Source organism: Heteronotia binoei, chromosome 14 (assembly GCF_032191835.1).
Source record: "Heteronotia binoei isolate CCM8104 ecotype False Entrance Well chromosome 14, APGP_CSIRO_Hbin_v1, whole genome shotgun sequence".
Taxonomy (NCBI): Eukaryota; Metazoa; Chordata; class Lepidosauria; order Squamata; family Gekkonidae; genus Heteronotia; species Heteronotia binoei.
Genome location: NC_083236.1, coordinates 13816736 through 13839876, shown reverse-complemented (window position 1 = coordinate 13839876; position 23141 = coordinate 13816736). Strand labels below are relative to the sequence as shown.

The following is a 23141-nucleotide window of genomic DNA, read 5'->3' as shown; positions in this document are numbered from 1 at the left end:
CAACCTTGAGCCAGCTACCTGAACCCAGCTTCCGCTGCAATTGAACTCAGGTTGTGAGCAGAGAGTCTAATTGCAGTACTGCAGCTTTACTACTCTGCGCCACAGGGCTCTTAGATAAAAGGTAAAGGTAGTCCCCTGTGCAAGCACCAGTCATTTCCGACTCTGGGGTGACGTTGCTTTCACAACTTTTTCACGGAAGGCTTTTTATGGGGTGGTTTGCCATTGCCTATCCCAGTCATCTACACTTTCCTCCCAGCAAGCTAGGTACTCATTTTACCGACCTCGGAAGGATGGAAGGCTAAATCAACCTGGAGCCGGCTACCTGAACCCAGCTTCCACCGGGATCAAACTCAGGTCGTGAGCATGTATCAAATTCGTTTAATATTAACACAACGTGATATAATCCCAAATAATCCCTTACACCAAGATATGATCTATTTTTGTTAAGATAGTAATGATAAAGTTATGTAATTAATGGTAAAAATTTTAAGATGTGGATTGCAATACTGAATGTATAATGTCAATTTATAATTATATAATTTTAAAAATTATTAATAAAAATTAGTTTAACAATAGGCTTTTCTGCATTCTAATTGTTCTCACTGTTGTGTTCCTGTTTCTTCCTGGGGTGGCAGCGTGGGGGGGGGGAGGCTGTTCTGCATGTATTTTGCTCCCTCTATTGGTTGGTCCAATATCAAACTACTTTATTTCCAGTTTATCTCTGCAGGCTGCTTGTTATCCAATCAATGTTCATTGACTGGAGGGAGCAAAACTCATGAAGAACAGGACTCCCCACCCCCACCCCCTGAAGAAACAAGAGCTTAACAATGAGTAGAATGAAAATGCAGAAAAGCCCAATGAAATAACAGGTTTCTCATCTAGCTGTGGGAGTTTCTGCCCACATTTTCAGAACTCATGAGCCAGTGGAAAGCTTATCCATACATTTGTATCTTCACAGCCCTGCTTTTAGGAAATCTAAAACTGCCACCAATAGGAATACCCACTCCAAATGCCAAAATCCAGTTTGTTTGTTTATTTTATTCGATTTATAGCCTGCCGTTCCCATAGAACAGGCTCAGGGAAGGTTACGTCATAGAAACAGACAGTCAATAGTTAAAACAAAATTAAAATATATAAAATCTAAAATTGCAGAACTGAACACTGAAAGCTAAAACACTGAAAGCTAAAAATGACAAATTCTGCCTCACGGCATGGCCCATTGTCCAGGTCTAGCAGGTCCTACATCATTGAGATGGAATAGAAGTGGGGGAGGCGAATAACAAGTGAGGTGTGTTGCCTCTGCTGAAATCCTGGTGAAAGAGCTCTGTTTGACAGGCCCTGCAGAACTGGAGAAGGTCCTGAAGGGCCCAGATCTCCAAGAGGAGCTCATTCCACCAGGCAGGAGCCAGGGCCAAAAAGGCCCTGTCCCTTGTTGAGGCAAGACAGACGTCTCCAAGGCTGGGTACCTCCAAAAAGTGTTGGGTCACTGATCATAAAGACCTCCAGGGCTCATACAGGGAGAGGCAGTCCTGAAGGTATGCTGGGCCCCGGCCATATAGGGCTCTAAAGGTAAGTGCCAGCACTCTGAACTGGATCCAGTACTCAATAGGTAGCCAGCGCAGTTCATGCAGCACAGGATGGATCCGTGACCATATAGGTGATGATAGAAGAAGATATTGGACTCCAAAGAGTCTCAGAGCGACTCACGATCTCCATTACCTTCCTTCCCCACAACAAACACCCTGTGAGGTGGGTGGGGCTGGAGAGGGCTCTCACAGCAGCTGCCTTTTCAAGGACAACCTCTGCCAGAGCTCTGGTTGACCCAAGGCCATTCCAGCAGGTGCAAGTGGAGGAGTGGGGAATCAAACCCAGTTCTCCCAGATAAGAGTCCGCGCACTTCACCACTACACCAAACTGGCTCTCCAACATCCTTGCAGTGATGTCAACATCCTTGCAGCAGCATTCTGCACAGGCTGGAATTTCTGGAGTAGGGTCAAGGTCAGCCCCATGCAGAGAGAGTTACAATAATCTAGCTTGGAATTGACCATCACATGGGTCACCGTGGCCAGGTCATGGGGGGCGAGATGCGGGACCAACTGTCTGACCCGCCTCAGATGGGGAAAGGCAGATCTGGCAGTGGTGGTAACCTGGGCCTCCATGGCTCCCTCCAATTTCCCTGGCGGTTTCTTGCTCTTGTTTTTTGGAGAGCAAGAAACTGTGAGAGAAATTGGAGGGAGGAGCGGCTCAAAATGCGTCCCTGCAGCAACTGGTGGGGAACTGATTGCTTGAGCTGGGGAAAGCAGAAGCCCAGGGCAGAGCAACTGCTAGTGAGGAATCAGTCTAAGTGACTGTTCCCACATTTTACTGTATTAATGAGATCAAATGTGTTTAACTCCATTGTTGTAGGAGGAAATTATCATGGAATGAACCTCTCCCGTCATGCATAGAAAACAGCGAGCGGTTGTTATGGTGAACTGCTGTATAGGAATGGCAAATCCCATCCACCTGGCTTGCTTTCAGATCTCCAACTATTGAATATAAATATTCTAGCTGAACACATAGGATTGAAATTGTAAGACTGATCCCAGTTTTACACACTGAGGAGCTCCAAACCAGATCATATGAACATATGAAGCTGCCTTATACTGAATCAGACCCTGGGTCCATCAAAGTCAGTATTGTCTACTCAGACTGGCAGTGGCTCTCCAGGGTCTCAAGCTGAGGTTTTTCACACCTATTTGCCTGGACCCTTTTTAGTTGGAGACTCCAGGGATTGAACCTGGGACCTTCTGCTTACCAAGCAGATGCTCTACTACTGAGCCACCATCCCTCCCCTAGATCTTGGGGTAGGTGGCCTCAGAGCCATCTTCCGTGCTCTGTCCAAGATTCCTGTTTCAAGGAGAGTTGCTGGCTCAGTCTTCCCTGCAGCCCCACACTCTCCTCAAGAAGGCCCTCAGAGGAAGAACACTGACTATGAAGGAACCATGAAGAGCTGCAGCAAACAGCTGACTGAAGGGTCCAATGAGCATTGTCCTGTAGATACAAAGCTCCTGCCTTCAGGTCTGGCCTTTCAATTTGTGGTGTGACGACTGCTAGATTTGTGGGGTTTGATTCTTAATCCTGGGCTGGCCTGATTTCATAACATCCTATCTCTGGCTTGACTTGGGGCTTTTCTGTCCTGCCCTATCTGCCTCCATTCTTGTTTGGCATGCTGAGAAATGAAAAGCCAGTTGCTACATGGCATCTAGACCACAAACCAATTCCGGGAACAGGGCACATAACAAGGAGCTACTGAGTTTCTGGCTCCATGAGCAATGCTGAGGAAAGCAACATGCTATTCGTAAACGGCTAGATGGCCATCTGACAGCAATGAAGATCCTGTGAATTTACAGGGAAGTATTTGTGAGTTTCCTGCATCGTGCAGGGGGTTGGACTCGATGACCCTGGAGGTCCCTTCCAACTCTATGATTCTATGATTATTCAGGAGGTGGTGGGCTCTCCTTCCTTGGAGGTTTTGAAACAGAGGCTGGATGGCCATCTGACAGCAATGAAGATCCTGTGAATTTAGAGGGAGGTATTTGTGAGTTTCCTGCATTGTGCAGGGGGCTGGACTCAATGACCCTGGAGGTCCCTTCCAACTCTATGATTCTATGATTATTCAGGAGGTGGTGGGCTCTCCTTCCTTGGAGGTTTTTAAACAGAGACTGGATGGCCATCTGACAGCAATGAAGATCCTGTCAATTTAGAGGGAGGTATTTGTGAGTTTCCTGCATTGTGCAAGGGGTTGGACTCGATGACCCTGGAGGTCCCTTTCAGCTCTATGATTCTAAGCAACCCATTTTCTTTCCAGATTCTGTAACACTTTAGCTTGCTCAGGAGGGCTGCTTCTCTCCTAAGGAAGTCCCTGCACAACAAAGAGAAACGTGGGCTAGAATCGTCTCGCTTAACAGGCTTGTTCTGCAGGGGCAGCAAGAGTCTGTTACTAAAATGCATCCAGTTACACAGCCCCCTCCCTCATGTGTCAAAAGTGGCGCAGGCCCAAGGACACCACACCAACCTTCAGGTGAGGGCAGGAGATCTCCTAGAATTATAAATCAGGCTACGATAATTGATTGTCATTTATTTATTAAAACATGTATTTCACTTCTTCTGAACAAAATGGCTGCCTTAGAAGGTGGACTAGGGTTGCCAATCCCCAGGTGGGGGAAGGGGATCCCCCGGTTTGGAGGCCCTCCCCCCGCTTCAGGGGTCATCAGAAAGCAGGGGGAGGGGAGGGAAATGTCTGTTGGGCACTCCATTATTCCCTATGGACACTTATTCCCATAGAAAATAATGGAGAATTGATCCACGGGTCTCTGGGGCTCTGGGGAGGGCTGTTTTATGAGGTAGAGACACCACAATTTTCAGCATAGCATCCAGTGGCTCTCCCCAAAATAACTCCCAAGTTTCAAAAAGACTGGACCAGGGGGGTCCAATACTATGAGCCCCCAAAGAAGGTGCCCCTATCCTTCATTATTTCCTATGGAAGGAAGGCATTTAAAAGGTGTGCGGTCCCTTTCAATGTGATGGCCAGAACTCCTTTTGGAGTTCAATTATGCTCGTCACACCTTTGCTCCTGGCTCCGCCCCCAATGTCTCCTGGCTCCACCCCCAAAGTTCCCAGATATTTCTTGAATTGGACTTGGCAACCCAGAGGTGGACTGCATGGCATGGTATCCTACTGAGGTCTCTCTCCTCCCTAAACCCCACCATCCCAGCCTCCGCCTTCGAATTTCCAAAGTTGGAGTTGGCAACCCTACCCATTTGGGGCTTTTTTAAAACATGCAGTCAGTCGCTAAGGCTGAATCCAGCTAGCTTTCATGTCCACTCATCTCATGTCATGTAGGATTTCTCAGGAGCTCATTTTTATTCCTTGTACGTTCAAAGGTCCCTCAGTTGTAGGCATTTCCTTTTCTAGCCATGATGTGTGACCTCTCCCTGCTTTGTCCTTCTCTTTCTCTGATTTCAAAGTTGGCCTTCCAACCTCCAACTGGGGCCCGGAGATCCCTTGGAATTACAACTGGTCTCCAGACTATAGAGATCAGCTCCTCTGTTTTGGAAAGCGGGCTCTATGGCAGGGGTGGCCGACGGTAGCTCTCCAGATGTTTTTTGCCTACAACTCCCATCAGCCCCAGCCATTGGCCATGCTGACTGGGGCTGATGGGAGTTGTAGGCAAAAAAAATCTGGAGAGCTACCGTTGGCCACCCCTGCTCTTTGGCATCGCACCCCACAGAGGTCCCTCCCATCCTTAAATTTCTCACCTCCCCAAGCTGCATTTGCAAATCTCCTGGAATTTCTCAGTCCTATTTCACAGCCTTACCTTTAACAAATCCTTTGGAAAATCCTTCCCATCGTTTAATCCATCCAGGTTGGCAGTAAATTGTTGGCAGGACATTTTCTTCCCGATATTCTGTAATGCAGAAGAGAGCCAATCACTGGAATGTCTTTATGCTTTCATCCGACTGTTCTGAAATGCTAGGCACAAAATGTAATAATGCAAGGCAAACACTTCTGGACACAACCCTTGGACTAAGTGCAACTGTGCAGAAACCTTGAGCAGCTTCTCTGGAGAGTTTGGTACAGCATAGGAATTTTCTAAATAAGTAAAGAGAAGGTAAAAGAAAGAACTGATGATTGGACAAGTTTCCTGTGGAAGCACGTGACAATTGACATTTTTACACACTTTGAATAATGTACTTTCAGTGTACTTTGCAGCTGGATTTTTCTGTGCGAAATGGCAAAATCCACTAGCAAATGGCTACTGGATTGAAACCACATGATTTAGCACGTGTGACTGCATTATTTAGCATTTACCTATGTGACTGTGGAGGACCAGCACCACTGCTGCAGGCCACTGGAAGCCTTGTTTGCTCTGGAAGACCTTTCAGGAAAATCAGTGGTCCTTAGTTGCCATTTTTATTAATATCTTATTGTAATTAATGTGCTATTTTATGAGCTGCTGTGGGTATTCTTGAATGGAAAATTGCTGCAGAAATGTCTAGCTGATAAGGCAGGGATCCCCAATTACATGGAGCCACCAATGGAATTTGGAGAGAGGGTAGTGGGCCGCACCACGGAATGGCTGACATGAGGGCAGGGGGCCTTTCCCAAAATGCTGGGAAGTCTCAAGCCAAGGGGTTTCCAAATGGGTGCTTCCTGCAGAAGTAAAGGTGATGCCTCCTAGGCTTGACTGAAGTGTCTCCTGCTTCAGTGAAGTGTATAAAGCCAGGAATGGCTCTTTGCTTTGGGAAGAGATGTCTTTGGTGGGATATGAGCAACAGGAAACATATCACTGGATGGCACATTGGGGATCACCAAGATAAGGCCTTACACTGTGAACATCTGGGCTGCAGTCTCCAGCCCTCTGGAAGACCTGTTTTGAGAGCACACATGAAGCTGCCTCATACTGACTCAGACCCTTGGCTCACCAAGGTCAGTATTGTCTACTCAGACTGGCAGCAGCTCCCCAGGGTCTCAGGCTGAAGCCTTTCACATCACCTACAGCCTGGATCTCCTAATTGGGATACCAGGGATTGAACCTGGGACCTTCTGCATATCAAACAGATACTCTAACACTGAGCCACGGCCCCCAGAGGATGCTTTTCCCATCGGTGATACAGAGGTCATCCCACCCTACCTTCTTTTCATAAGGCCTATTTGAAATGTGCCAACTCTGGCTTGGGAAATTCCTGGAGATCTGGGATCTGTGCCTGTGGAAAGGAGATCTGGAGAGGGATTTCACCTACAATCTATGGTATACGATTGAGTTTGCCCTCCGAAGCTGCCATTTTCTCCAGGGGAACTGATCTCTGTAGTCTGGAAATCAGATGGGATTCTAGGTCTCCAGGCCCCAGCCTTTGTTACGTGACAGTGGTCTTTATGCCATGGAAGCTTTTGGCATCTTTCTTTGCTCATCAAGCCTGAATGGTAGCAATACACTGATTTTGTTGGTTCCTTGTAAAACATTACGAAAGTAGAAAAGCCCTGGTAGAGAAGCAAACCTGGCAACTATTTTAACAACACTCGCATAAGGAAGGTAGCTAAATAAGCGTCGTGTGGTAATCTCGCACAGGAAAGTGAAATGCAGGGAATGAGCAATGGTGTCATGACAGATTATTTTCCTTTAGGCTTGTGACAACAGCTCTTATCAGACCTTCTGTGACAACAAAGGGCGTTTTCCCACAGAGCTTACCTCGGAGCGACGTCCCTCTTCACCGCGCAGCGTCTGCGCGGATTTCCCACCAACTGCTCCGCATAACCCGGAAGTGCCGGACCTTTTGCGTCGCAGATGTAAACCGCTAAAAACCAGTTTACGTTAGCGACGCAAAAGCCGCGGCTCTTCCGGGTTATGCGGAGCAGTTGGTGGGAAATCTGCGCAGACGCTGCGCGGTGAAGAGGGACGTCGCTCCGAGGTAAGCTCTGTGGGAAAACGCCCAAAATGAACACTTCTGATCAGTGGGTGGGATCAACTCGTTCTTATTCATTTGTGTTTATTTGTATCCCAGGTGCATAAAGCAGGCTTGCCGGGTCCCTCCTGGCCACCAGGGGGATGGGAGGGTGAGGCTGCCCAATCCAGGCTGGGAAACTCCTGAGCTGTGGGGGTGGAGCCCGGGGAGTTCAGGGACCTCTGTGGGGTGCAATCAGGGCCTGCTCTGCCACTAGGCAATTGCCTAGGGCGCCAGCTTTCTGGGGGTGCCAAAGTGGGTGCCCTGTGTGACTTGATGATGCTATCAGTGCAGGGGGGGGGGTCGCCAGAGGTCAGCCTTGCCTGGGGGATGCCAGACAGTCTAGGGCCGGGGTGCAATGCCACAGAGGCCGCCCTCTGAGGCAGCCATTTTCTCCAGGGGAACTGGTCTCTGTAGTCTAGACGTGAGTTGTAATATTGGAGGATCCCCAGGTCCTACCTGGAGGTTGGCATCCCTTGCTTTAAGCGTTATTTTAGCTTTGTGGTTTATCAGGTCGTGTTTTTCCAACCAGCTCCATTGGGTGTCCTTCATCTTTGTAGGAGCATGGGATCTTGACAGCTTGACTTGTTTGAATAGAATGCCCATTTAATCTGCAAACAGTGATGACTGGTGAGGTGCCCAGCCTTCCTCACCCTATCTCATATTGCTTCTCAGAAGGATTTAGTGTATGAATGTGGGCAACAGGACACCGTGGCAACGATGTTTCCCACAGTGCCCAGCCACTCTGAAGGAAGTGAGTGGGCATCAGAGGCCTTTCAGGACTCTCCATTCTTCCTAGTATGAATTGGGCCACTTGCTTTTTTGCTTTTCCACTTGCTTTTTTGCTTTTTTTGCCTCTTGTAAGTAACTACAAGAGGATTAGAGTTGCCAGCTCCGGGTTGGGAAATACCTGGAGATTTTGAGGGTGGAGCCTTGAAAGAGTGGGATTTGGTGAGGAGAGGGACTTCTGAAGGGTTAAATGCCAGAGTCTACCCTCCAAAGCAACCAGTTTCTCCAGGGGAACTGATCTTGGTTGTCTGGAGATCAACTGTAATAACTAGAGATCTCCAGATGCCACCTGGAGGCTGGCAACCCTAGGACGACCCATTTTGTGCCAGGAAAGGCACAGAATTTTTGAACATTCTCCGTTACCCCCATGCAAGTGCCGCATCCAACAAGATGGCAGCAATGAAAACTGCAGCTTCCATGGAGTCCAGATAGTCTGAATGTCTATGAGAATCCAAAACCTTATCAAATCTGGCCATCGAAAAGTTAAATGGTAAAGAAAGGAAAAGCTTGCCAACTCTAGGCCAGGAAATTCTTGGGAATTTGTGGATGGAGCCTAGGGAAAGCAGGCTGTGTGGAGGGGAGGAACATCATGCTGTAGACTTAACCCTACGAAGCAGCCATTTTTTCCAGGGCAACCACCTGGAGATCGGCTGTAATTCTGGGAGTTCTCCAGGTCCCACGTAGAGATTGACCAGCCTTGGAAACCCTGACTTGCTCCAACCATGATACTTTGGAAGTGACTTGTTTTGTACATGATAGGACATTGGGAGTGGCTATATGCTGAATATTTGAGTAACTGATTTGTGTTTTGCTTCATCAAGTTTGCTTTGGTGTGATCATGTTCCTGTTACTGCCTAGAGGGGACCCCGTGACAACTGCGGTTCAATGTGGCCAAGTGCAAAGTAATGCACATTGGGGCTAAGAATCCCAGCTACAAATACAAGTTGATGGGGTGTGAACTGGCAGAGACTGATCAAGAGAGAGATCTTGGGGTCATGATAGATAACTCACTGAAAGTGTCAAGACAGTGTGCGTTTGCAATAAAAAAGGCCAATGCCATGCTGGGAATTATTAGGAAGGGAACTGAAAACAAATCAGCCAGTATCATAATGCCCCTGTATAAATCGATGGTGCGGTCTCATTTGGAGTACTGTGTGCAGTTCTGGTCGCCGCACCTCAAAAAGGATATTATAGCTTTAGAGAAGGTGCAGAGAAGGGCAACTAGAATGATTAAAGGGCTGGAGCACTTTCCCTATGAAGAAAGGTTGAAACGCTTGGGACTCTTTAGCTTGGAGAAACGTCGACTGCGGGGTGACATGATAGAGGTTTACAAGATAATGCATGGAATGGAGAAAGTAGAGAAAGAAGTACTTTTCTCCCTTTCTCACAATACAAGAACTCGTGGGCATTCGATGAAATTGCTGAGCAGCCAGGTTAAAACGGATAAAAGGAAGTACTTCTTCACCCAAAGGGTGATGAACATGTGGAATTCACTGCCACAGGAGGTGGTGGCGGCCACAAGTATAGCCACCTTCAAGAGGGGTTTAGATAAAACTATGGAGCACGGGTCCATCAGTGGCTATTAGCCACAGTGTATGTGTGTATATAACATTTTTTGCCACTGTGTGACACAGAGTGTTGGACTGGATGGGCCGTTGGCCTGATCCAACATGGCTTCTCTTATGTTCTTAACTTGTAAGGGAGGGAAAATCCCTTTTGCCTCTTTTCTGACTTGCTGCTGGTTCTAAGTTTTCTCCTGTCTCCTTCTGGCTCCCCTTCCTCACTGCTGGCTCCCCCCTTAGTGTGGCTTTTCCTCCAACTCACTTTTGCCTCTCTCTCCCCCCCCCCCGCCTCCTTATGTAAAAATGTGCTGTCTGCTGTTGGGATTTCTGAACGCTGAAAATCCTTTAAAAAGTTTCAAAGGATATTCTGCTGGCCTTTATGAGCATGACAGCTTGTGATGCTCTATAGTATGCAAAGCTCCACTTCCAGCCTCATAGAAATTCTGCCTTAATTACATCTGCAGAAATATGAAAAGACATTGATGTGACCTCTGTGCACAGGAGCTAATACGCCTTTCGGGAGTCAGGGGCTGTGGCTCAGAGCACTTGCTTGGCAGGCAGAAGGGCTCATGGTCAATCACTGGCCAGCTCCGGTGAGGCCCAGGTGGCAGGACATGTGAAGGTTCTCAGCCTGGATCAGTCTGAGTAGACAATACTGAATTTGATGGGCCAAGGGTCTGATTCAGTACAAGATAGCTGCAAGTGTTTGTACTGAACAGAAATGTCCAGTCTTCTGATGTTCTTATAAGAGGACAAGACAGATTCAAGGAGCACAAGTCTATCAGTGGCAACCAGCCATGGTGACTAAAGGGAACCTCCACATTCAGAAGCAGGAAAGCTCTCAACCTCAGTGCTAGGAGGCAACCCCAGGGGACAGCCTCGGCCTCTAGGCCCTGGTTGTTGGCCCTCCATAGGAACTGGCTGCTCACCATGTGAGTCAGGATGCTGGACCAGATGGACCACTGGGCCGATGCTGGACTAGATGGACCACAGGGCTCTTCTTATGTTCAAACAGCAAATGCATTTATTGCAGTTTTCCAAAAAATATATACATATTTGTGGCAAGTTTCCTCAAAGATGGGGAACTAAATCTGAGAAGTCAAGGACTTCACTCTAAAAGCTGCCTTGAGCCCTGACCTGGACAGCCCAGGCAAGCCCAACCTCGTCATATCTCGGAAGCTAAGCAGGGTTGACTCTGGCAAGTACCTGAAAGGAAGACCTCCTTGGATTACCAGAGCTGGGATGCAGAGGCAGGTTTTATTCAGCTACCTCTCTGAATATCCTCCAGCTCCCCAGTAGGGGTCTGTCACCAGAAGTCATCATAAAGTCTTGGTGCACACACATACACACACACCACACACACAAACACACACACAAAGTACAAACAATTTAAAAAGCTGCCTTGCAATATACCGGGTACAGTCTCTTCTGTAATTTGGAGAAGGCTTTTGGACAACTGGTCTGAAAGGGGGGAAAGTGTTTTATACACTCTTTAGCAATGGCCAGAAACTTCCCCACTGGGCATGGAAACAATTAAATCCTGCTGTTAGAGTTACCAGTACTGGGTTGGAAAATTTTGGCAGGGGACTGCCAGGATGTGGAAGCCATATCTGCCTCTGGAAGGGACCTGGGGTTGGAGAGCTAAGTCGTCGGGCACCATCCCATCCTGGAGCTGCTATTCCCCCCCCCCCCCCCCTCTCTGGTACAAAGGGCCTTTAGCCTCACTTGTGAACCTCCTGATGGCACTTGTGTGTGTGTGTGTGGGGGGGGGGGGGGGTTGGCCACTGTGTGACACAGAGTGTTGGACTGGATGGGCCACTGGCCTGATCCAACATGGCTTCTCTTATGTGACACGGACTGGATGGGCCATTGGCCTGATCCAACATGGCTTCTTATGTGACACAGAGTGTTGGGCTCGATGGGCCATTGGCCTGATCCAACATGGCTTCTCTTATGTTCTTATGTGACACAGAGTGTTGGGCTCGATGGGCCATTGGCCTGATCCAACATGGCTTCTCTTATGTTCTTAATTCCTGGAGATTTGGGATGGGGTATGGGGAACATGGTACTTGGGGAGGGGAAAGACCTCAGAGGGGATGTGATGCCATACAGTTGACCCTCTGCCATTTCCTGCAGGGGAACTGATCTCTGAAATCTGGAGTTCCAGACCCCACCTGGAGGCTTGGCAACCCCACCTGCTGTTGCCCCTTGGTCAACCCATTAGGCACAGGAAGGCAGCTGCCAGCCTGGGAAGCCTTTTCAGGGCAGCAAACAAATTTTGTCGAGGGGAAACCCACCACGGAGATGCCAGCGGTCTTGAGGAAGGGGCTGACCTCAGTAAACCACACTACAACACTGTAAGGCAGGTCAGCACTGCAGGTGAAGAGAAGCAGGGCTGGGTTAGCTGCTCACCTTGAAGCCCCTGTCAGCAGCACTAGTTCATCCCTCAGTCTCTTGGACCCAAAGCACATTCACTCTAAGGGACAAATAAGTGTCCTAATACCTTGATTATAGTGATGCCAGCCTCCAGGTGGAACCTGGCAATCTCCCATAATCTCAGCTGTCTCCAGGCAACAGAGACCAGTTCCCCTGGAGAACATGGATGCTTTGGTGTGTGGACTCCATGGCATTGTTTCCCACTGAGGTCCCTGTCCTCCCCAGGCTCCACCCCCACATCTCTAGGGGTTTCCCAACTTGGACCTGGCAGCCCTGTGCTTGGAGGATCAGAACATGAGCCACAGACTTGGGGATGACAAAACCAACGGAGTCCAAGTCTGGTGCTGCTGTTATTTCACTGAGATCCACTTGCCATGACTGATGGAGGAGTAAGGGATGGTCATGGTGCGACAGAAAGGTTTGGATGGCAAATAAGCATTGGCAAGAATGGCCAGTTACGAAGGGGCCCTTGAGCAGGTGCGATCAAGGAGATCTCACTTCCCACCAGTCTTTGGACAGCGGCCAGAGTCTTTCTGCAGGATCTGGCAACTTATCCACGCACAACTATGTTTCTGCCTGTGACGTTATGAACTGTGGTAGAGCTTTGTGAAAGACGAAGCCATATTTCCCGGATTCGAGAAGGCCAAGCAGCGGCAGCGCCCTGTCAGTCTGGAAGGCGTTGGAGTGCCGTCTGTGCATGTGGCTCTCCCGTCCTCCACCGCAGCTTCTTTTTGAAAAAGCCAGCACTTAGCAGGGGTGACTCACATTCCAGTGTATATCAAGGAGCCTCAAAAGTCCACTTTCAATCCACAGCTAATAAAAAGGTCAGTGACAACAGCTACCAGCGCCCCCCCCCCCCGCCATTATGGGCTTACACTGAGAGCAGTCTTTTGCTTAATCATTAGGAGTCCTCTGAGCATCCAGTTCTGCACATCCAGCACTGCTTAAAAGGGTTCCAGAGAGGCTTGTTACTGGAATGACTTTGCAATGCCGTAAAATAATTCTCAAAGACATAACTTTAGAGGCAGACAGTGGGCAAATCGAAGGGGAAGGGAGCCTGGCCTGTGGTTAGAAGTATCTGACTATCTACTACGTTTTCTGTGCAGCCTCCCTGGGGCTGCCACTAAGGGCCTAGGTCAGGCAATCCTGCTGAGTTGCTTGGTACTCATTTCCCAGATGTATGGAGCCCCAATTTGGATGGAGACCACAGGAAATTGGGGGGAGGGACTTAGAGCCTTCCACGTTGCATCACTTTCCTAACCTGAAATGGCCCTGAGAAGCTGCTATTGACCACACTGGGGACACCGACATGTTGTCCATTGGCACATGGATCCTTCCCCAATGAGGGAAGTAGCAGCTACTGCAGCCCTTTCAGATCAGGGAAAAAACACAGGAGGAAAGGCAGATCCTTGCACAGCTGGGAATAAAGTTCTTACAAAGCACATCTGATCAAAAGTCCTCATGACAGACTGAGCATAATCTCATGTGCAAGAGATGAGGCGGGAGAAAAGAGAGGGAAGGTGTATGGATCAGCAAGAGAGAGACACCGGACAGCAGGTGTGGAAAGACGGAGGCTAGGCACATCGACTTGGAAATAATTTGAAAACAAAACAATTTTTGTAGCTTTCCTGGAGGCCTGCAGTTTTGTTAGGGTTCTTAGAAACAGGTCTGAGGAGCAGAAGCTGAGGAAAACAATGGACAACATGTGATTTGCGTGCTTCCTTTTCCACACTGCAAGACACTCCTTAAATGCTGAGCGCAAGCGCGCACATTTTAATACACACACAGTCCCATGAATGCAAAGAAATGTACTACAATGGCTGCACTTACCACCTGAGAAAGTGTTAAAGAGCAAAAATAGAGGATCCAGGAGCAGGAGAAAGAGCGAGAAAGAGAGAGACAGAGAGAAAGACATGATGGGAAGGAAAAGAAGACATTATAGTCACTTGTGCTGTCAAAATGTTCAACCGCTCAGAAAAAAAAAACTCCTGAATCTTTACTCCCAGGAAGCTCACAGGACCCGTCACACCACTTCGCTCACAAAAGGGCTTGGGACCTGACCAAAAAGTTTGTTCCCTCCACAAGTCTTAGCCAGATATGACTCGAAAATGTCTTTCTCCGTAGCAGCGCAGTCCACACCAGGAGACAGTCTTCACTATGTATATTATGCTGTTTTCATTTGCATAGTTATCTGATTTTGCAAGCCAGTTTCACCCCATTGTTTAGTGTACGTAAGATTTCCCCCTGCATTATTCTCCAGTCCGTAACTGGGCTGTGGATGAAGGTATCATCCTTTGAGGTGGTACCCAAGGCAAAGAATGGTGGGTGGGATGAAGCTGGCATCACAGATTCACATCAGGAGAAGCGTTCCTTCAGAGATTTGGGTCCCAGTTCATGGAAGGCCTTAAACTAAACTCAGAAACAAACAGGCAGCTGACAAAGCCCTTAAAACCCAGTCTCATGCGATCTTTTCTGCAGGCTCCAGTCAAAAGAGGGGCTGCTGCATTGTGCACTAATTAATGTTTCTGAGTAGTTGCAGGGACGACTTCAAACAGGGTGAGTTACAGCAGTCTAGCCTTGTGGTGACAGTAATCCCAGCCCTGTCAACTGGAAATATTTTCCACAAAAGGTGTACCAAAGAACAAAGGGATCCTAGCAATGACACCAACTGGCTCTAAGAGCAGAACTCAACCCAGAAGGACCTCCTAAAATATTCACATAATCAGTAACTGGTAAGCTCGCCCTATCAAAGGTTGACAGGTGACTCTCCAGAATAGCGATCCCCAACCTTTTAGAGCCTGAGGGCACATTTGGAATTCTGACAGCATGGTGGACGCAGGCACAAAATGGCTGCTGCGGGAGGTGGAGCCAGGAGGTGGAGCCACAATGATTGCCACAGCTTAACTCCAGCCACACAGTGCAGATCCTTGTGCTGGGGTGGCAGCTGCTGCCAAAGCAACATTTAAAAAAATCTGCACAGTCAATCAAATCTCCAGTAGTTAATCAGAAGCCCATCTGGGCAAAAGCCCTACCTGGCCCTACCCACTTCCTAAAGACAATTGGTGGGTGCTGGAAAAAGTTTCAGCAGGCGTCATGGCACCCACGGGCACTACATTGGGGACCCCTGCTCTAGAACATCAGCTGTACCAACTAGCATCACCTCCTGTCTGGTTTAATTTATCTGTTTTTCCCTCAGTTGCTTGATCCCACCATCCAGCCACAGACTCAAAATAGTTGCTTTGGAAGGCTAAATTCATAAATCTGATGATACCAGTGACACCCAAACCCAAAGCTATGAAAGATCTCATCTGAAGGCCTCATGTAGGTATTAAAAATCACTGATAAAAGTACTGAGCCCCATAAGACTCAAGCTATCTGCTCAGTATCTCTGATCTCTTCTTCCTAAACCAAAAGTCCAGTGGCATCTTAAAGACTTAGAACATTTATTTTGTTATATTTTTAGTCTTTAAGGTGTCACTGGACTTTTGTTTCGGTTTGCCACAACAGATTAACACAGCTGCCTCTTCATAATTACTTGTTGTAAACCACCCAAAGAGGTGTAGAAGGGAAGGCAGCATGACACAGCCAGATCTAAGGCTGCTAAGCCCCTGGTCCGGGCAGGGGTTGCCCTGCCTGGGAGGTTCCCAACCTGCTAGGCCCACATTGGGCCGGTGGGGGGAACCTCCGCCTACGTCACTGGTGCAATGACGTCACCTGGAAGTGACATCATCAAAATGGCGGCATATGTGCAGGACCACTCTAGGCATTTCCGGGAAAACTCTATGCTTTAGCCATTTGGGAGGAGAAACTCTATGGTACAATAGGTACCACAGAACTTTTACCTCCCAAATGTCTAGAGTATCTGGTAAAAACATAGGGCGTTTTCGCACTTACCTTTTACTGGCGCGAACACCCTCCTCACGCCGGCGGATCTGCAGGGATTTCCCACCAGAAGCGCCGGCGCAGCCAAAAGAGCCGGCAACTTCCGTCGCGGAGCCAGCTCAAACGTTTTCCTGCTTCTTGGCAGTTTCCGTTTGAGCTGGCTCCGCGACGGAAGTTGCCGGCTCTTTTGGCTGCGCCGGCGCTTCTGGTGGGAAATCCCTGCAGATCCGCCGGCGTGAGGAGGGTGTTCGCGCCAGTAAAAGGTAAGTGCGAAAACGCCCATAGAGTTTTCCCGGAAATGCTTAGAGCAGCCCCGCACACGTGCTGCCATTTTGATGACATCACTTCTGGGTGATGTCATTGCAACGCTTGTGCGCGAAAGTCCCCCACTATGGGAAGCTGGGGACTTGGCAACCCTAGCCTGATCCCATCAGATTTCAGAAGCTAAGCTGGGTTGGTACTTGGATGCAGGCCTCAGATTCAGTGGGAGCTCATAGGAGCACAGCTCCTGAACCTTTCTGAGAGTTCCTTCTCCTCCTTCTAAGAATTCCACCTCCTTGTCCATTGAATAGTAGGTGCAGCTGCATAACAATCCTTGGATGAGCTCCACCACCTATTTTTCTACAAAACGACCCCTGCTTGGGTGAGAAATGACCAAGGAAGGCTCAGCAGAGGAAGGCCATGACCAACCACCTCTGCTTCTCGCTTGCCTTGAAAGCCCCTGGATGGCACTTTATACACCCAAGAAGGAAGCCGGAAACCATTGGAGGGTCATTCCTGTCACTCCCACTATGCATTCTAGAAGCGTCAAAACTGAATGGTCAGCAGTGTTCATACGAAGTTCTAATAGGACCAAAAGTTACGCAATATCCTATTTACTCACAGCCAGAGATCAAGCAATTTATCAATCAGATCTCTGCATCTGTATTTTTAATGCCCCAGTAGAAGCATCAAAGACAGGGGTGTCAAACATGTGGCCCGGGGGGGGGCAAATCAGGCCCCCAGATGGCTCCTATCAGGCCCCCGAGCAACTGTCTCTTGTCTGCTTCCTTCTCCTTCTCTCTCGCTTCTTTCGGCATCTCAACTTGTTTTGCGAGGCTTGCTCAATCGCACAGGAGCTACAGAGCAAAACCTCTATTTTCTCCATTGGTTGAGGCTCCTCCCCCTCCTGGTCCCCTGGGGAAGGAAGGAAAGAGCCGGAGCTTCCTTTGCTCAGTTCCCTGGATCCCAGGGGAGAAATACAAAGAAAGCCCTTTAAGACCAACAAGTGCTAATGTTTCAAGCATGTTTTATTTTAAGGGTTCATTTAAAAAAATATTTAGTTGTGTTTGTCTGTGTCCTTTGAAAAGTTCATATCTCTGCTACCTAATCTTAAATAGGTACACACATGGCCCAGCCCGGCCCGACAAAGTCTGATTTGTGTTAGTTCCGGCCGTCATAACAAATGAGTTCAACACACCTACAAGCATAGCCAGCTTCAAGAGGGGATTGGATGAAAATATGGAGCAGAGGTCCATCGGTGGCTATTAGCCACAGCACATTGTTGGAACTGTCTGGGGCAGTGAACCTCCTGATGGCACTTATTCTCTGTATTCTCTTGGTGCTTGGGTGGGGGGGGGGGCAAAGTGGAAGGGCTTCTAGCCCCACTTGTGAACCTCCTTTTTTTTGGCCACTGTGTGACACAGAGTGTTGGACTGGATGGGCCATTGGCCTGCAAGAACATAAGAGAAGCCATGTTGGATCCTCTTATGCCTGATCAAAGGTTTCACTACTGTTCTGTAGCCAGTCACCTGCTGAACGACCATTACGATCCTCTCCCAAGTCCCAACCAATGCTCCTTCTAAGCTGTGGAGTCTTGTGAGCAAAATAACACATCGTTTTCCCCACCAGAAAGTCCCTTTAAACTCTTGATGCAATAACTGTTGGAAATTCATTGATCTATTTAGCTAAACCACTAACAAACAGAGATTGCTCTTGCCCCAGTCTATTATCTATCATCTCATCCATTTAGAGCATGAGGAGAAACAGATTCCTCTAATCATTTTCCCATTATATCCAATACACGCAGCACAGCACAAGTATTCTGTACACACACTCTGGACGCACATAAATAGCCCAGCAGGAGCATAATAAACACAGGTTGGACTATTTAAAGGAGAAGTGGGGAGGGAAGAGGAAGGCATCCTGAGTTGTTCTGCTCTCCAGACTTTTAAATTATGTTCAGATTCTTTTCATCAGGTCGTTTTCGCACTGACCTTATTCCAGAGCGACGTCCCTCTTCACCGCGCAGCGTCTGCGTGGATTTCGCACTAATTGCTCCGCAGAACCCAGAAGAGCCGCGGCTTCTGCGTCGCAAATGTAAACCGCCAAAAACCAGTTTACATTTGCAATGCAAAAGCTTCGGCTCTTCTGGGTTCTGCGGAGCAATTAGTGCGAAATCCGCGCAGACACTGCGTGGCGAAAAGGGACGTCGCTCCGGAATAAGGTCAGTGCGAAAACGACCTATGTGTTTATTGCAAAGTTTTAAGGAAGTGTATCTTGTGGCCCAAAATAGCAACCAGTTTATCAGATGAAATCTAACTAATTGGATTTGGGATATTAGTGTATAATTCTGCTGCTTTATAAGATGCAATAGATCTTTCAGATTCTGTTGTCTTAACCATCATCTTTGGTGAACTGTAAGCACAACCTGAGCGAACAGATCTCATACTGTTTACTCCCCCACCCTGGTAATGAAATCATGTTTTTAAGCAAACAGAAATTTTGCTCCAACCAGGGCACACAGTAATTCTTCTTGAGGACATGTAGGAAGCTGGTTTTACACAACTCCACAAAACCACAGCAGACTTTAAAAGTAAATGGATATCTATAAGGCAGGAGGTAATCCTAAGCCTTGGTATCTTCCACATTCTAATTTTCTTGCTTGTAAATTCAAGTTGCTTTGGGTTGTTTTTTTTCCTCTTCTGCACATGTTTTGCTCCCTGTTGTGGTCAATCTGGTATTACATTGGTTTGTGTCCATCATATCTGCCTGCAGATTTAAACTGCAGGTTTCTATGCTGTGCATAAAGCAATGCATATTGAATCAACCACTGCAGGGAGCAAAACATGAGAGAAACAGACCACCCCCCCCCAAAAAAAAACCCTACAGGAACACACAAGGAACACAATCTGCTTTGTAGTTACCCTGTGTTGTGCCTCGCAAAAATAAAGCCACTGAACTAAGACAGCCTGCACACTTCCTTATCCACCTGTATGCGAAAGAAATGCACCCCTGTGGCATCCTGACTAGTCTGTGAGCTGGCTGGGGAGAAAGTGTGCCCACCTTGATGGGCATTAATGCCATCCCACTACATGGTGGCAGCGCCAGTCTTGCCATGGGTACATCCCACCAAGAGGGAGGAAGGAGATGAGGAACTGTAGAAACATCATGTGCAGAGTTCTGGGAGCCCACTTGCTGTTGGCGGCTACTGTGGAGTTTATGACTGCCCTTGTGTCTTTTTGGACTCCGCAGAGGCAGCAGGGAAGAGATAGGCTGCAAGTGTTCCTGGGAGCAGGGGGTTGTAAAGGACCTCCTGAGTGCTGCAGAGGGATGGTGCATTGGGGTGATTGGGGTGCAGGCTGGAGAATCAGCGTGAGAACAAGGGTGGTCTTAGCCAGTGGGCAATGGAGAAGCTGCCTCGGCCTCATACTTTGGGGACCAAGTGCCCACAACCCCACTCCTTCAAAGGATGAGGGAATGAGGAAGAGCAGGTTCTAACTGCCTCTTGAATCTGCCCCACTTGTGGCCAGGCAGCTGGCTTTCTGCTGCAGCAGTGTCTCTTGCCCACCTCATATGGGGGGAGGGCCACCTCTTGCTTGGCCCTGCCAGGAAGCCTCATCCTGGACTTTTGCCCAGGGCCTAAGATTTGCTGGAGAGCCAGTTTGGTGTAGTGGTTAAGTGTGTGGACTCTTATCTGGGAGAACTGAGTTTGATTCCCCACTCCTCCACTTGCAGCAGCTGGAATGGCCTTGGGTCAGCCATAGTTCTCGCAAGAGCTGTCCTTGAAAGTTCTCTCAGCCCCACCTACCTCACAGGGTGTCTGTTGTGGGGGAGGAAGGTAAAGGAGATTGTAAGCTGCTCTGAGACTCTGATTCAGAGAGAAGGGCAGGATATAAATCTATGGTCTTCTTCTTCTTAAGACCACCCCTGCATGAGAACCCATCCCGGGGGCTGCACTTGATGGTGCACAACCTTAGCTTTGCCTTAGACTATTTCTGAGCATTTCCCTGGGCATACCTGAGCGTTTTCCTATGCCCTTCTCTGGGGTCCTCCCTGCTCTGGTCTATATGCCTGGCTATGAGAGCGGATTCTTAACGTCCTGTGCTTTGTCTCTCAGATGCTTCTCCAGTCAGAGTTGCCAAGTCCCTCTGGCAGGTGATGGAGGGGTGGGGGTGCCAGATCTACATTGGGAAACTCCAGGAGATTTGGGAGTGGAGCCTGGGGAGGACAGGGGTCTCAGTGGGGTACAGGGCCACAGAGTCCGCCCTCCAAAGCATCCATTTTCTCCAGGGGAACTGATCTCTGCAGTCTGGATGAGCTGAAATTCCAGAGGATGCCCAGGTCCCAGATGGAGGCTGTCATCTCTACTGGGGGACTGTGCCTGAGCATGTGAGCTGCAGGCTCTAGTATGGCCTCTTCTTTCTGTTCTGCTGCTGATCAGGTGGTTGTTGTTGTTGGCCAAAAGGTGGGCTTAGCATTTATGTCACTCCCTTTAGTGGGATTCAAAACAGGCCCTTACTTGCCACACATGCTCTTTCACCCAGTGATCGACAGAAACCCTGGTGGCCAAGAGGTCCAGGTATTTGAACGAGATTGCCTCTGTCGAGTGAGCTGCAGAAGCCAGGAACTCTTGCTCTCCCCCTGGTTTGGCTTGTATCCTGTTCATCAGTGGTGACTGGGGAGCTGTTTTTTTTAATGGACTCTATCTGTTCCCTGACCGCTTTGCACTTTTTGGCAGGTTGTTTCACTGCATTTCTTCCTGCTAGTGCAGTAAAGCACAACAGTCTGCATGTGCTGCTGTGGCCACCCATTTTCAACACCATATCACCTAGGGTTGCCAAGTCCAATTCCAGAAATATCTGGGGACTTTGGGGGTGGAGCCAGGAGACACTGCGGTGGGGAGGCAGAAAAGCCGCCTGCAAGCCTCCCTCCCCCCCAAAAAACCCCAGGCAGCGGGATTTCAGGAGATTTCGCCTTCGGGCAGCGGACGAGGGAAGGTGAGAGCGGCCCCACCCAGGAATCGGCATCCTCAGAAGAGAGAAGAAGCTCCCTCCTCACGTCTTACCATCGTTCAGTGACCGCGTCCACTGCGCGTTGGTGCTCCGAGAACGCCAAGGCCCGACCGGGCTCTGAGGCGCCGACGCTTCCCCAGGAAGCAAGAGGAAACAGTCGCTTGAATTACCGTCCCCTGTAAAGGTCCCCTCCTGCCATTCATAGGGCTGCCTACACCGCGCCTGACAAATTCAGCCCTGAGCCCCCAAGAATTCACCTCAGATTTCACCTCAGAGGCGGAGGAGCGGGCGACGCCGCTGTGCTGCCGCCTCTTCTCCGTAGCTGCTCCTCCGAGATGGGCTCGGAGGAGATGGGCTCCTCCGAGATGCTCTCGGAGGAGCAGCTACGGAGAAGAGGCGGCAGCTGCGCAGCGGCGTCGCCCGCTCCGAGATGGGGTGGCTCGCCACGCTCCTTGGCGCCGTTTCCCCCCTCCCCCCGCTTCCGTTTTTTTGGAGAGCGGGGGAAGAGGCTGGAAATCCTGGGGTCCCCCGCCAGGGCGGGAGGGTTGGGAAGCCTAATATCACCAGATGAGGTGTTTTTTTTTGGGGGGGGGGTGGAGTGAAAGTTTGAGATTGCTACTGTGCTTTACTGTAGTCGTCATGGTCACTTCCTGTATCAAACTTAGCTGGTTTTCCCGTTCAAAGGATTTCAGCATAGAAACAAATATCCTCAAAATATTGTTTCACCTAGCATCTGGGGGGGGGGGGAATCTCTCTGTGTATCTTATGCCCCCACACTAAGTCTTATTTTATGCCAATAATAACAAGACAGTGTGACCCTCTAGCAGATCAACCCGATGTAGGCAGGAGAACCCTTCACCGCTGTTGAGCCTGATGAACTTCCGCTGCCTACTCATCACCAAACCATCAGACTGGAAGACATCAGCTGTATGAAACCACCTCCTGTCCCTGCTCATTCCTGCAGTGATACAGATTCCCAGCCCACTCTAGCTTTCCCAGCTGCAGCACATCTCCCTAAAGGGCTGGGGTAGAGCCTCAGCATTTCTGAGAGCTGCACTTACATGGCCATGCAGGTCTGTATTGAGCAGCATCAGGGCACAGGTCAGGGTATGAATTCCATCTGGAAGAGACAAGAAATATAACCTGCAATTAAGGTGAATAATATTACAAATCAAATTCAAAACATTGCGGGTTAGGGTTGCCAAATCCAATTCAAGAAATATCTGGGGACTTTGGGGGTGGAGCCAGGAGACATTAGGCGTGGAGCCAAGATCAAGGCTGTGACAATCATAATTGAACTCCAAAGGGAGTTCTGGCCATCACATTTAAAGGGACGGCACACCTTTTCAATTCCTTCCTTCCATGGGAAATAATGGATAGGGGCACCTTCTTTTGGGGCTCATAGAATTGGACCCCCTGGCCCAATCTTTTTGAAACTTGGGAGGTATTTTGGGGAGAGGCACTAGATGCTATACTGAAAATTTGGTGTCTCTACCCCAAAAAACAGCCCCCCCAGAATGCCAGATACCTGCAGATCAATTCTCCATGATTTTCTATGGGAATAAATCTCCATAGGGAATAACAGAGTTCCCAGCAGACATTTCCCCCCCTCCCCTTGCTTTCTAATGACCCTGAAGTGGGGAAAGGGTCTCCAAACTGGGGGATCCCCTGCCCCGACCTGGGGATTGGCAACCCTATTGCGGGTCCTTTTCCCA

General features: G+C 48.9%; 1 protein-coding gene across 1 annotated transcript in view; it reads right to left on the bottom strand.

Moving 5' to 3' along the window:
• The window catches only part of PSD2 (pleckstrin and Sec7 domain containing 2), a 93891-nt gene that overhangs the window by 37716 nt on the left and 33034 nt on the right, over positions 1–23141 (bottom strand). The window contains exons 6-7 of the mRNA XM_060254360.1: positions 22488–22546; positions 5360–5449 (exon numbers count right to left, since the gene is read on the bottom strand). Of these exons, the coding sequence (XP_060110343.1) occupies positions 5360–5449; positions 22488–22546 (149 nt within the window). The remainder of the gene's footprint in view (positions 1–5359; positions 5450–22487; positions 22547–23141) is intronic.